Source organism: Leuresthes tenuis, unplaced genomic scaffold, assembly GCF_036924035.1.
Source record: "Leuresthes tenuis unplaced genomic scaffold, fLeuTen1.0.hap1 SCAF_2, whole genome shotgun sequence".
Lineage (NCBI taxonomy): Eukaryota > Metazoa > Chordata > Actinopteri > Atheriniformes > Atherinopsidae > Leuresthes > Leuresthes tenuis.
Genome location: NW_027325356.1, coordinates 21,119,699 through 21,134,350, shown reverse-complemented (window position 1 = coordinate 21,134,350; position 14,652 = coordinate 21,119,699). Strand labels below are relative to the sequence as shown.

General features: G+C 40.7%; 1 protein-coding gene across 3 annotated transcripts in view; it reads right to left on the bottom strand.

The window, feature by feature from the left end:
* Positions 1–14,652, bottom strand: part of dennd2b (DENN domain containing 2B) — a 53,483-nt gene that overhangs the window by 22,983 nt on the left and 15,848 nt on the right. For all 3 annotated transcript variants that reach the window (XM_072380632.1, XM_072380633.1, XM_072380631.1), the window contains exons 2-4: positions 14,122–14,220; positions 6,486–7,766; positions 5,566–5,708 (exon numbers count right to left, since the gene is read on the bottom strand). In XM_072380632.1, the coding sequence (XP_072236733.1) occupies positions 5,566–5,708; positions 6,486–7,766; positions 14,122–14,195 (1,498 nt within the window). In that variant the 5' untranslated portion in view covers positions 14,196–14,220. The remainder of the gene's footprint in view (positions 1–5,565; positions 5,709–6,485; positions 7,767–14,121; positions 14,221–14,652) is intronic.

The following is a 14,652-nucleotide window of genomic DNA, read 5'->3' as shown; positions in this document are numbered from 1 at the left end:
TATGTATATTTTTACTTGTTGTGAAATTCAAAAAGACAAGTGAATTCTTTGTGTGTGTTTAATCGCAATGTTGAATATCAAATACTTGATTTTAGGATTTAAATGCAATCTACACAGATGTTGCTACTGTTGCTACATAAGCATGAGACAATAAAAGATGACTGAAAAGGGAAGAAAATGAGCATTACAGAGCATTGAACAGCTCTCACTGATGTCATCTGGCAGAGGCCCAACTTCAACAAAGAGAGAACTTGTGTAACACCGCAGTCCGTGTCTATTCAGACATGGACTCTGAGAATAGCTTTTTGGCAGGGTCTGAAAAAGGTTGTGAGAACGAGAAGAAACAACAGCGAAGAATAAAAACAAAGCCAGATGGTGTCGAAAGCATGAAGCGAACTTTTAGAAGAAAGAAAATCAGTTATCTGTCCGCAGAGAACGAAAAAGGAATCCGTTTGGTAGCTGTGTTCCTTCTTCCTGAGTATATTAATGGGAAACCTGATGAACTCAAACAATGAGTGAGTGTTTTTTCTGAAGATTTAAGATTAAAAGACAGTCAGAGCTTTGTTCACTTGTCTATTTTCAAGTTAATCACTGAACCTTCACTACACACACCCAGGCATTACATACACAGTCAATGTACACTGCCAGAGGATCTCGAGAGCATTATATTGTGTTACACATTAAATTAGCAGAGTGGAGTAATTTTCAGCGCATCGTTAAAGCTGAGGAGAAGAATAAGAGGGCTCAGTCTGGCCCCACGCTGTGCTGCTACTCCATTAAACTGGGGCAATACTGTAATGAGAGCCTGCTGAGAAAATGATATGTCTGTATTGCTGCTTATGTACTGCAGGGTACTAATCTACTCTTCTGATTACAAACATCCAGCGCTCTCTTTGACACACTCTCAGACACACAGCTTTATGTAGGGAGTGGACACACCTCAACTGCACGCTGTGATTGTACATTTCAGTGCACACAATGGACTCTCCAGGCTGGGCGAGGCACAGAACAAACTATACTGACAACGCCAGTGTCAGCTTACCCTGTAAAGAGGAGAGCTACAGTATAGTGGTGCTGTGCCAAAAATAGATATGTAAGAATGAGAAATAGGTTGAAGCTTTGTAGAAACATCTGACAGCATTGCAAACCATTATAACTGAAGACATGGCGTGGGATAATGCACAGTGTTGTTGGCATCCTTTGTCCCAACGAGTGACGGGGAGTCACATTTTGAATCACCTCTTACACACACGTCATAGCCCCTTACATTTATTCACAAGAATAAGAGCAGACTGTTGAATCATGGAGTCACTGCTGCACTGGGTGTGATTCATCAGCCTGTAAACACATCACTCACTGGTACTCCATTTATCAACTGTACTTGTTAAAAGCACTTAAAAAGTCCTTTAACATCTTAATCTGCCATGCAGATGTGAATAAACTGAGACGCAAATCACAAAAAGTCTCACACTCTGAAGGTAAACACAGGTGTCACAGGTGTCAGAAACCATGGTGATGTTTTCTGTGATGCCAAGGAAGCTGAGATCTCCTCCAGGAGCTCAGAACATCTGCAGAGCTGTTACAGACACAGAAAGGGACACGTTTCCTACAGCTGTGGCTGTTTTTCAAGTGGATCTCTGAGCTAGTAAAAATCCATCATTTCTCTCTATCAGAACTTGAATTTTTAAGTGTTTGAACTGTTTCTGTGGAGGCCCTGAGGTTAAAAAACACAAGAAACAAACAAAACAAAAGGAAAAATTTACAAAATACGCACCTTTTTAGAAAAAAAAAATAAAATCTGAGGAAATGGATGATTGAAAAAAATGTTGTGAAAATTGCATATTCAAATATTTGTGTGTCTCCGTCTTGTTTTCTGTAATAATTTTGTATTTTCTGTATTGTTGTTGTGTTTCCTGGTTTGGCATTAGGTTTTCTATAATATTTCCCAGTTTTGTTTTGTTATATGATATCATGTTTTATTCTTCCTTGAGTTTTCACGTTCATTGTTGTGTTTTGGTTTTTTTGTTTTGTTAGTTTGTTTTTTATTGGGGGGGGGGGGTTACATGTTCCTGTGTTGTTGTGTTTTGGGTGAAACTGTAGTCTTTTCAGGTTGCTGTTGGTATTTGCTCCAAAACTTTTTTGTGTGTGTTTTGATTTGTTCTAATATTTTTTTTATCCAAGACTTGTTACGTTTTGCACATCGGGGTCACTGTAAGTTTCATTCTAACTGAGGTGTTTTTTTTTTGGTCAAGAACAAACAAAGATAGTCAAGAGTGTGTCTAAACTCACAGCTCTGGAACAATGGGGGCTTTGTTGGGATTCACAAGAAAATCCGTCATGCCTTGACACTCACTCTTCTACTGCACATCCTCGGCCGGGAAAAAAAAAAAAAGAAAAAAAAAAGAGAAACGCACTCATGAGACACAGAGCCCGGATTCGATTTAAAAATGGTAGAAATGGACCATGAAGTAATAGTACGCTTGCATATACAAAAGTATTCAGGCCTTATTTGGTAATCCCTGAGCATTTACCATGAAGAATATTTCAGAGAAAGAAAACTTTTTACTGCATGTGAAATCCAAGCTTCATCATGAGACTATGTACTCACACTGACACACATTTTCACCACATTAAATATGCACTGGGGGAGTTGGCAGCTGAGCTGGGCAGAAGGCCTGGGGTCATTTGCTAGCGGAAAGGAATTTGGCTCTTCAACATGTCCAGTATTTCATGTGCACATCATCTCTGAGAACAAACTACTGCGTTGATCAGGATTTCACAATCAAAAACTCTTTGTTCTGTCAGCTCTTGCTATCACCGATTGCAACATCTTAAAGGACAAAATAGTTTCAGTGTGAGAGTTATTTACTATGAGCATGTGGACAGCAGTGTGTGAAGAATGTAGACAGTAAAGCACAGCATATCATCCATTAATCTTAATCTCAGGCTGAGTGTTGATTGACTGAACGCACAGTGAGGCTTTTTCTGAGGTCCACACTTCTACATGAGCCAGATGGAAGAGAAGGAGGATCCAGTCCAACAGCCTTATTACATTAGGCCTCGCTGCATGAGCCAAAAACATTTACCAAACGTCGGACCGTTACTCGCATACTATATGCGTATTTACTAGGGATCGTGTTTTCTTTTTATAGGCTAAAATCTCTTGATATAAAGGAATAGCAAGTTTCATTAAAATGAGCAAAAAACTTTATTGCTTTATGTTGAACTAAAGTATCTGTCATATTCCTAAATATTTTTTCCACTCTTTAGCTTTTCGACCACTGTGTAAAAACTCATGATTTTCTATGGAAGAGTTTAAGTAAAATGTGTTATGACTACATTTAATGTTTTTTTTAATTGTCATTATCAATTAATCTGTGTATAATTTGATGATTCACTGATTCATCAAATGGTCAATAAAATGCAAGAACACAGTGAAATGTGACCATCCGTTTGGTCATGTTGGGTCACGCCAACGGTACATAACTTTAGTTTTGAAATCATGATGAAGAGAGTGAAAATGAGAGTGTCTGCAGGTGCATTAGTAGCGACAGAGCTCCAATAAGAGTGTGAGAGGAATGTGACTTTACAGTTCCCAGATACACAAGACTGCATTTTTTTCACAACAGTACTTTGCAACCGATATGCATCTCCCATACATGTATCTAATGTCTCAGGAGCCGGGAGGTGAACTCACAACTGAAATCACCGAAACTGAATTTTCAATCAGTTTTTGCTACAAATATTTGATCTAATCATTACAACTCCAACACAAAAAAGTTGGCAGCTGTGTCTATTTTGAAATAAAAGCAAAATGCAATGACCTGCGGAACTTACAAATCAAAATTTTATTTACAGTAGAACATAGAAAACATACTAAATGTTAAAAGTGAGACATTTTACTATTTCACGAAAAATATTAGCTCATCTTGAATTTGAGGGCAGCGACACATTTCAAAAGGGTCGAAACCGAGGCAACAAAAGTAAGAGGTACTAAAACCGTATCATAACTAGTTAGGTTAATTGACAAAAGATCAATAACATGACTGGTAGAAAAAGAGCACCTTAGAGAGGGAGTGTCTCTTAGAAGTAATCATAGTCAGAGGTTCAGCAATCTGCAAAAAACTTTGTCTTTGTGGAGAAATTTCAGAATGATGTTCCTCAACGTACAATTGTGAAGATTTTGCATATTCTACCACCTACACTATGTAATATCATCAAAAGATTCAGAGACTCTGGAGACATCTCTGTGCTAAAGTGATATATTCTTATCTGTATTCGATCTTTGAGCCCATAGGCAGCACTACGTTAAAAAAAAAAAAAAAAAAAAAAAAACAGAAATCACTGAAGCATCTTCCCACTGACATCAGGTGAGAGGCAGGATACTTCATGGATGGGTTGTCAGTCCATCACAGGCCACCACAGAGACAAACAAGACATGCACACCAACGCTCATTCCTTGGGTCAGTTTAGGGTCACCACCAGTTAATCTAACATGTGTGTTTTTCAAATGTGGGAGGAAGCCAGTGTTCCAAGAGAGAAACCACAAATGCACTTGGAGAACTTGCAAACTTGCCAAGCTGAGATTTTAACCCAGAGCTTTTTTTGCTGTGAGTCGACGGTGCTAACCACCACTTCATCGTGCAGCCCTGTTTGTGATCTGATGAATTATTTCTGAAACTCATGGACCATCCGGCTTTTTATCATTTAAAAAGCTTGCATCTCTGATGGTATGGTTTGCATTAGTGCCTGTGGAAGTGGCAACTTGCAAATCTGGAAAAGGAACCATCAATGCTGAAAGGTACATACAGGTTTTAGTGCTCTCATACAAAAGACATCTTTTTCAGGGAAGGCCTTACATATTTCACAAAGACAATGCTAAGCCGCATACTGCATCTATTAGAACAGCCTGGCTTTGTAGTAGAGGAGACCAGGTGCTGCAGTTTCACCAGCTGAAAACATGGTTAATCACGAGTCGACAAAGAAGACCCAGGATTCAGCAACTGGTGTCCTCAGTTCTGAAATGTTTACAGACTGTTGTTAAAAGAAGAGGCTGCACAGTGGTAAACAGGGCCCTGTCCCAACGTTTATGAGCCAAGCTGCTGCCATCAAATCAAAGACGAGCTGATATTTTTCACGAAATAGTAAAATGTCTTGATGTCTTTTCTTTGTTCTATTGTGAATTAAACTGATGAGAAGATGAAGATCATTGCATTCTGTTTTTACTTACAGTTCACATAGTGATCTGACTTTGGAATTGGAGGGGGGGGTGTTCCAGCACACCTGCCTATATTACTAAATTGTAGGTTTTCATTTAAAAACATTTCCCCATACCCCAAATGTGTGTAAAAGGTCTTTACTCTAAACACAAATATGTTCAAGTCACTCAAAGAGCTAAGAAAACCAAAAGATGTGAGTGTTCATGAGTCTGAAACTGAAAAATTGTTGCCACTTTTAGTTAAGAAAGTGACCTGTATGATAACTAAATCTGTTGCTGATCAATTTTCTGTTGATTGGTTAATCCTGTCATCTATACATGGAGAGAATGACAAGAGTCTTGCTTACCTATGTCCTCATAGGCACTCTCCTCTGGAGGGCTTTTAAAACTGGATTGATTCCGTGTGTCTGTGGTCAGAGCCCCGTTCTCTGTGGGTGAGGACGGATATGAAGACGGCACGCTGGCAGCATCCTCCGACTCACACGACTCTCTGGACAGAAGTTAGACAAGTAAAAACAGATGAAGACACATAGAAAACATTACAAGAGGAAGAGTCGGTCAGTGTCTAACTCAAAAGATGAAGGTAGATAAAAGAAGGGAGAAAAAACACAGTGGCCCGTTTTACTTCTGAACAGGTGGTTCAGATGTACGAGTACCTCAACAACCTTAGATCAGAAGTCTAAATGATAAATTAAGAAATTTCCTCATTACACATTAACATGTACTCCAATCACGAGGAAATTCCAGATAAACGAGCAGCAAACATGAAGCAAACATGAAGATATCTTACTATTTCAGAGAGTTCTCTGTGAAGTGTGAGGCACACATCACATGTCAAGGCACTGCAGAGAAATGATGGCTGGCCTACATGGGTGAAAGGATCTACAGTATGGTCACAATCGGCAGCTTGTGGTTTTAAAGCCTGGTCTGAAATTGCTGTGACCACAGGAATGTTAAACAGAGTCCAAGGGATGAATGTTTAAGGATTTCACATAGGGATGATCTGGAGAGGCTACACCCTCACACAAAAGAGAGAAGATGCCTGTTCCTATAGATCTAAATTAAGAGTCAAAAAAAAAAAAAAAAAGAAAAACAGGAAGTTGGAAAGATTCCAATATTATCTGTTGTATTTCAATGCAGCCAGTTTCTATGAGAAAGAGAATACTTCTTTAGATCTTCCTTCAGCACGAGAGGAGTGCTATAGACATTTAGCATTTAAAAGTTAACAAAAACATTTAACATAAACAGGACCATGATTCTGCCTCACCTGTCATGGATTCTCACTGGGGTGCTCCCCTCGCTTTTTGAGGTTCGTGACATACTGGGCGCTGGAGTCGAGGGCAGAGGCGGGGGGGACTCAGAGGTTCTGTCAGGATGTAGTCCATTGGCTGACAAAACGCTCTTCTGGTCCCGTTTGGCGTCGTATTCAAAAGTGCGTTTGGGTTTAGGTAAGGGGTTGACTGTTATGCCAACAGAGGTGTGCTGGCTCGGTGGTTCTGGGCTTTCAGACCTGGTTGAGCTCACACTAAACCTTTGTCTGAGTTTAGAAAGCTTATCTGGCACCAAAACAGTGTCTGGTTCAGTGGCCACTGAGCAAATGCTGCTGCGCTTACTGGCGCATGTACTGTCCAAGTCATCACCTATCACAAAGGACTTCTGTCTTGTCTTGTCTGGTGCGTAGCAGTTACTCAGATAACGTGGAGGGGGAGGGCTGGGATTCTCCTTCAGGGCTTGCTCTATCTTTTGTATCCTGTTGAGGACTGCTGACGTCTCTTTACGAGCAGACAGGGAGCGTATAAATGCTCCTGAGGACTCTGTCTTGCCTTTCCTTTTCTGGAAACGACCTAGACCATCTTTTTCTGAAACTCCTTCCTCTTCATCTGTCCCTGCGAAGGAGCATTCGGAGAATGCCGTGCTCATCCTGCGCACTCCCTTAAAGTCAAAAGTCTTTTCGCTGCAGGGCGAAGAGAGCAGACTCGGGCAGCCCTCACTACCCCCCACACACTCCCCTCCTCTTTTTTCCACACACAAGTTCATCCTAGGCAGAGACACTCTTCTGTACTCCCATTCTGAGATCTTTTTGCGAATTGTGGTGGGGGGGACGCCTGCTACCGAGTGAGTGAGAGAGAGGGTGCGCTTGTGGCCTTGGTTAGAGGAAGGTCCCAGGGAGAGTGTGCTCCAGCTGAGAGGCCTACCTTTAAGTCCTTCTGCCGCAGGCAGATTCCCTTCTTTCTCTTTCTGCTCCTGGACGTCCTGAGTCTCCTGACAGGATTTGGTTTGAGCTGGGGGCTTATAGATGGAGAGCCTGTTATCCAGGCAGCTGATGCTCTTTGATTTGGAGAGACGGCCTTGGGGTTCAGTGTCACCTGTAAGAGATGCACCGCTACAAAGGCTAGCTGTCTTGCTGCTCCATCCAGAACGTAGGAGGAACCTGCCGTCAGTCCTGACGTATCTGCTCTGTTTGCCAGAGTGCTCGCTGTCGCTGAGGACGGGCTGCTGGCCCTGCACCTGGCTGGCAGAAAGAGCAGGGCACTGTGTGGACTTGCACCTGAAACAAGACAGAGAAAGGAGTTAACAAACGTAAAGATTATGGGGGGGTTAAAGACACGTTTAAACTTGACAGATTTTAATAAACCAAAAGAGGCAAATTATAAGAGCTGCCAACAGGTCCATTCAACCCTGCAGGAAGAAAAGTAACAGAAACTTAATGTGGAACAGATGCGACAACACTGTAAGGAATCATCTGAAAGTTTTGAATGTGCTTCCAAAATCAAAGACAGAATGAAAACCTGAGCCACGTGGTTAAAATAACCACAGGAAAGTATTCTATCTTTGGCAACATGAGATTAAAACAAAGGCCAAGGGAAATACAGACTACATTAAAATGCCACTGTGGATTTTTCCACATAATCAAAATAACTTGAAGAGATTCACAGCAGACCTCACACAGAAACCACTAACCCTGAAGAAGATTTATTAGAGCGCTCTTACCTGTAAAAACGTTGCTTCTCCTCTCAGGTTCTCAAAGCCTTTTCTGATCCCTGCAGCTAAGTGATACGAGGTACTGCAGCAGTCCCACGCTCGCTGCTGACTCTACCATCGTCTACCTCTCATACACGTTTTCTCAAGGCGCTCAACTCTTTTATGATTTCCACAGAAAAGCAAACGTAGCACGCGGTTCCAGGACTCTCTGTCAGAGTCTCCCGGAAAACGTATTCATTATTCAAGAAATGACTAACCACTGTCTAAGCAAAGCGCTGCGAGATCTGATGTCCCAGTTTTGGTAAGAATAACGAGTTGTGGGAGGAGGAAGCTGAAGACTACGGACTGTGATCCAACAATGCAGGTTGGGACAGATCCGGCTTCACACCTATCTGCCCTTCCCTGGTTTCACTCCTCCTGCTCCAAGGTGGAGAGAACTTTGCAGCAACTAGATGCCTGCAAGCTGCAAGCATGATGCATGCATCTAGTGTTACTTATCTTCAAGGGCCGTGAGAGTCAAAGCAACAACTCATGCCTAGTGTTTACTGAAAAGATGTTTAATCACACAATACTTGCATGTATGAACTGCACTACTGTCAGCTGGTTCACAAAGAGCAAAAACTCCTACTATTGTCTCCTTCTATATATTTAGCACTTACTTTTTTGCCATTTTATGCATGCAATCAGTGTTTCTGTTAGCCAGTTAGTTTTCCTAAAGATATTGACGCAGTAATGAAACAACTTCTTAAAATGTTAGCTTTCTGTCCCAGTCTCAGCTAATATGATCTACAATGACAGCTAATCCCCTCCCACAACGCAACAAAAATGATCTCTCCAGAAGAACTAATCCAAAATCAGTATTCAATTTTAAGTTCTACAATTTAGCATTCATGAGCGGTACATGGACCCTAATAAAAGATTTATAGCACAGTATATTGTGTCTGTACACAGATATGATGCTTCATGAAGCACACCATTTGTCAGCAGTAATAACTTCTGTGAGGACAGGTTTTATATGAGTGTAACTGCTTCACCGTGTTGTCAAACAGTATCTGTTTATACACCAGCCTCTGCATCAGTCGTTGATGAATACATTAATGTAGTTACAACTACATTTTAAGGTGTTGGAAACCATTAATTAAATGGATTAATTGCAAATTTATAGTAATATTTTGGATAAGAAAGGCGACTCATGGCCTAAAGTTTCACAAGTTCACTTTCCTGAGAAAAATAAGTAAATAAAAAGTGTGTGTGAGGGGAGTGAATCATCAGTGCTGAAATCCTTCATCACTATCCTTGACTGAAGGGCCCTTGAGCAAGTACCCCCTTCCAATCCTCAGGTGTGGCAGCTGCTCACTGATTGAGGAGGAGCTAATACAGAGGTCAAATTCACTTGTGTAAATCAGGAATTCCTCTCCTCGCTTTAAATGTTACAACCCTCAACTTCTCATACAAGGATGAATGATTAAAAGGGCTGATGTTTGCGGGTTAATTTAGTGTCAAACATGAGCGGATCGTCTTTGATGCATAATAAGCAAATTGGCCTCCAGTTTTTATAGCTCCGTAGAATCTAAAGCGGAAAGACAGTCGTACTCACAGTGATAGAGAAAGTGCTCAAAACCTTGATTAACAGAAATGAAAAAGTACTTAAAAGTCTTTCCTAATTTCTTAGCACAGAAAACAGTAAAATCACAAACTCAACTGATAAATTAGCAGGTTACACATTTAGAAACAGGTTGTACTTTAATGTTGTTGGTGGAGTTGAAGCTGTTTTAAATTACTGGACCACAGACCAGAGAGAAATATGTAAAAAACAAGGTATATTCTTGCTTCAGCGCTTCCATCTTAAACAGATGTTAACTAAATCATGATTGATTGTTTCTTGCAACCTACCTCTGTATTTCATCATATATGTTTTGATGGACTTAAATAATGGTTCATTCAAATCACAACATGACTTAATGTGTAAGGCTCCTGTCTGTGTTAGTCTGTGCATTCTTGCCCACAGCTCCTTTAACAAACATTCTCTTTCCTTACTTCATTGTCTGCCAGCTATATTTAAAAAATTTAAACATCTTTCCAAATTAGCTTATCTGACCAGTTTTCTGGTCACAAGTAAGAGGACAGAGAAGATGAGGCGGTAACATATCAGAATAGTTAGGAGAGCCTAAAGTCTCCCTGTTTTTACGTCTGTCCTATGTTATCCTTTGAGTTACTTCCTGTTTTATTTTGAATGTCCTGTGTACCTTCCCGCCTTTTTGATTGTCTGTCATGTCCTAAATGGTCTCACCGAAGACATTTTTAAAAGCGCAGACATTCCCTTTGTGACTTGTTAGTTTGTCTATCTGCATCCTTTTCTTCCGTATCCTTGAGTTTATGCTTTGTTTTCTGGAACTTTTCGTTTTCTAGTTCCCTTTTTTGGATCTTGACTTTGTTTTGGACTCCTCCCTTTGTTGAATTCAGCTTTTGTTTTTTTTTAAGTTTTGTTAAACTTTTCTGTTTGTTTTCCTCCTCTCATACGCTGTTAGTCTATAAAGGTCACTGCTGTCATTACTCTCCACGTTGTGCTCGGTGCACAGCATTTTTATCTTCCTCTCTGAAGTGGAAGTCAGTGAAGTCACTGGACAGCTCCAGCTGCCAGGTAAATGCAGAGCAGTAAGAAATTAAATTTCCCTCTAAAGCATCCTGCAGTTTTTTGTGGCATTAAAAAAAAAGCTTTCCACTAAAACAAGTCAGACATTAATAATAAAACCATGTGGTCGGCATAGTTTCATGAAAAAGTTTTTTTTTTAGCAGTCGGCTGTTTTAAATCATCAGTGAACATGTGCAGCCGTATTTTAAAGCGGAGCTTTTCGGATTTGTGGAAAATTAAAATCCTCCCAGCTTCCTGGCAAAACTCTGAACTAAACTTCTGCCAGTAAGTGTGACTACTGCAGGGATCCTATGAGGGAACATTGTCTCTGAAGGAAATGCTTTTGTGTGAAACCAGAACAAGCTGTAATGCTGTGCCATTAAAGGGAAAGTCCAGTATTTTTAAACCTAGACCTTATTTCTGGCATGAAATACGTTTATCTACTCACCGAGAACAGTTTGGCGGATGTCAGCATGCTTCGGAAGCTATTTAGATAACTCGCGATCAGCGTATATCCATATAACGGAGTGAACGGGGCAATGACGATGCAGCCTCTAAATAAGGCATTATCTGTCTTTATATCACCAACACTTTAAGAAGAATGAATGAACAAACGTGTACTAAAGCTCTGTTAGGTGCTGTTATGTGGCTACTTGCGGCTATAGGAGAGCTAACGGAGGTATTTCTACACAGGCACTCTACTGGGACCACTTCATCCACACGCCCCTCTGGAGCACAGTTTATTTACTCCTTGCTCTGTGAAAGTCTGCTAACTTCACATAGAGTTTGCTACTGCTAGTTTTGAGAATGTGAACGACGACTTTGAGTAAGATGGACGTTCTTACCGGAGTGAATGAGCTGTGCTGCAGCCATGCGTGTCGATGAAGTTGTCCCAGTAGAGGTGTGTGTAGAATTCCCTCCGTTAGCTCTCCTATAGTTGCAAGTAGCCACATAACAGTAGCTATGTGCTAACGGAGCAATGGTACGCATTCGTTCATTCATGTTAACGTATTGGTGAAATAAAGACAGATAATGCCTTATTTAGAGGCTGCATCGTCCCTGGCCCATTAACTCCGTTATATGGATATACGGCAATCGTGAGTCATCTAAATAGCTTCCAAAGGACGCGGACTTTCGCCAAACTGTTCTCGGTGAGTAGATAAACGTATTTCATGCCAGAAATAAGGTCTAGGTTTAAAAATACCGGAGTTCCCCTTTAACAGTACTTTTTCTTTTATCAAGGTAATCGTGACCATGTACATTTTTGCTCAATTTAACATTTTCTATTTTCACAACTGAGATGGTGATGATAACTCAGTGCTGTTGGTACTCAGCAAAGGGTTCTATTAATGCGAGTATGAATAAGTAATAACATTATTTGGAGGAAGATATTTAAACGCTCTGCTTCCTGAATTTCCTTTTCTGTAAACACATAGAGTGTGTCAATTCGGCAGTGACTTCAGTGTGAAATGTTGGTTTGACTGAAGTCACTTTGAACTAAATCTTTAGATACTTGCACACAGATTTTATCCAGATTTCTTTTGAAGCTTTAACTTGATGACACTCAGTCATAACATGGGATCATTTAGCAAGGATTACTTGCTGTGAATACTAATGCTGTAAAACAAAATGTGGACCGCCTCGTGAAGACCTCATAATTAGATATAAATGTAAAATATGTGCTGATTTCTTTCCTTTTTCTCCTCTTTGACTCAGAGGTTTCTAGTGGTCTGGATCACATTGTAAAAACAAGCCCAGTTTTGTCAGCTTCAGCTGGACCGGCCACACGTACAGTACTGTACAACGATCTGAATGCCAGTCACAACCTGGTTTCTGGCTTTCACTCAGGCTTCCAGAGCATGCTAACCACAAGCCACTTCCCGTTACTGACTGGGATGTAAGGAACAGACTGCTTACAGACCCAGCCCTGCTACGATTGCAGTTCAACATGTGCAAACTTTATCATCTACCAGCTGCCTGTCACTTGTTAATTTATTTACAACTCTGATCCAGCACATGTTTGAGGGCTTTGAAGGGTTGAGTGAATAAGGGGAACGTGCATTTCTTGAATGTAAGACAGTAATGACAGTGTTTAACACTGCCCTGCCAGTATGTCTGTTGCCAAAACATGTCTCTGGATTGTTTTTAAGGGTTAAATTAAATCTCTGACATATACATTATTGAAAGGTGTACCATGAGGTATGATCAGGAGTACAAAAAGAAGCTCCTGTATTGTGTAAACATTCAGTCATTACGTTGCAGAAGATCAGAGCAAGAATCGCCCAACGGCTTCAGTTTATGTCTAATTTATCCCAAAAAATAATCTCTGTTTCATATCCAAGTTTGGGGAATAAATTGTGTCACACAATCCAACACAAATAAATCCCCTCCGTCCATTAGAACAGAAGGAGCTGCAAGGCATCTTTGCTTTATGTCTAATGGGCTTCAAATCTCATGATTCTGTATCTAACATGAGTTCACGAGGACCACAAGTTGCCATTAGGGCTCTGCTAAAATGACATTTCACTGTATTAAAAGAGTTAACTGCACAATCATTGTGCGAGAGGAATGATGGGAGAGCCATCATGGTGCAATTATGGACATTTACCAGCAAATGAAGGCTCTTTACGTGTAATGTATTTTATTTTACATTTATGTGATTGGACACTTCAACAAGACCCAATTTAGACAACATGCAAGTTACAGCTGCTGCAAGTGATTTTATGTTGAGTGGTATGTGTGCTTAACACCACTACCTCAACATCACAGAGAATGATGGAAGAAAGAAGCAACATTCCCCTGGGAAATAATAGCTTAGCCTATTCAAGCAGCACCCTTAGCAACAATCATCTCTGTCAAAATCAGCCAGAAATCTAAATCTTTTCCTGCTTATCCACAGCAGATGTTTTGTGTCTGTACAAACAGACAAGATGACAAACTGTAAGAACAAAAGTCTATATAACCAATACTAATTCAACCAAATTTCTGATTTGGCAGATTTAATTTTCCTTTCCCAGCAGGACACTGTAAGTTCTCAACATGCTAACACAAGCTTTATACTCACAGTTCAGGGTTGGATGGGGTCCTCTCTCAGGAAACAGGATTGCACTTGCAAAAGCTTTGATTGACAATCATTGATTGTGTTTCCTGGGAGTGAATGAACAGAGACTATCTACTAAATACATGGTCGAAAATAAACGAGCCTATAACTACGAACAGGATGGAAAGTCTCAAAGCATGTCATGTTACTGGAAGTGCACCTGCCCCTCCTGTCCCAGATGTCACTGACCTGTCGGGGACGTCCCGCGGAGCTTTACCCCCTCCTCCACGGGGCACAGCCTTCGAACTCTTGTTGGCAGTCATGTTTGTCTGCAACCTGTCCGGTCACCTGTTGGACAAACACAATGACGTGGGACAGTCAAAAAGTTTCATCACACGTGTCAGCGAGCACAAAAACACTGACTTATACTGCAGACTAAACTTCGTCATGGTTGACCGTGTTTGTTAGAGAAGTACTAGTATTAAATTAACTGAGTAAAGTATGGAGATAGCGAGAGTGGGGAAAAAAAATTGGCCCAATACTTTGATAATCATGGACTATAATCCAGCTTTCCTTCAAAAACCAGGCGATCCGGATTCCTCTGAACCACAGCCAGGACTCAGCACTAAACATGGAGTTCCAACTGTCTGAACAGGTACACTCATCACACCTTCACTGCACTACAGTTGTGGTATCAATGTGAACTCAGATTTCTGTGACTATTGTGTAACAATAGCAGGCCTGTTACACAATAGTGGATTTGCTTGGAGATTACAATAA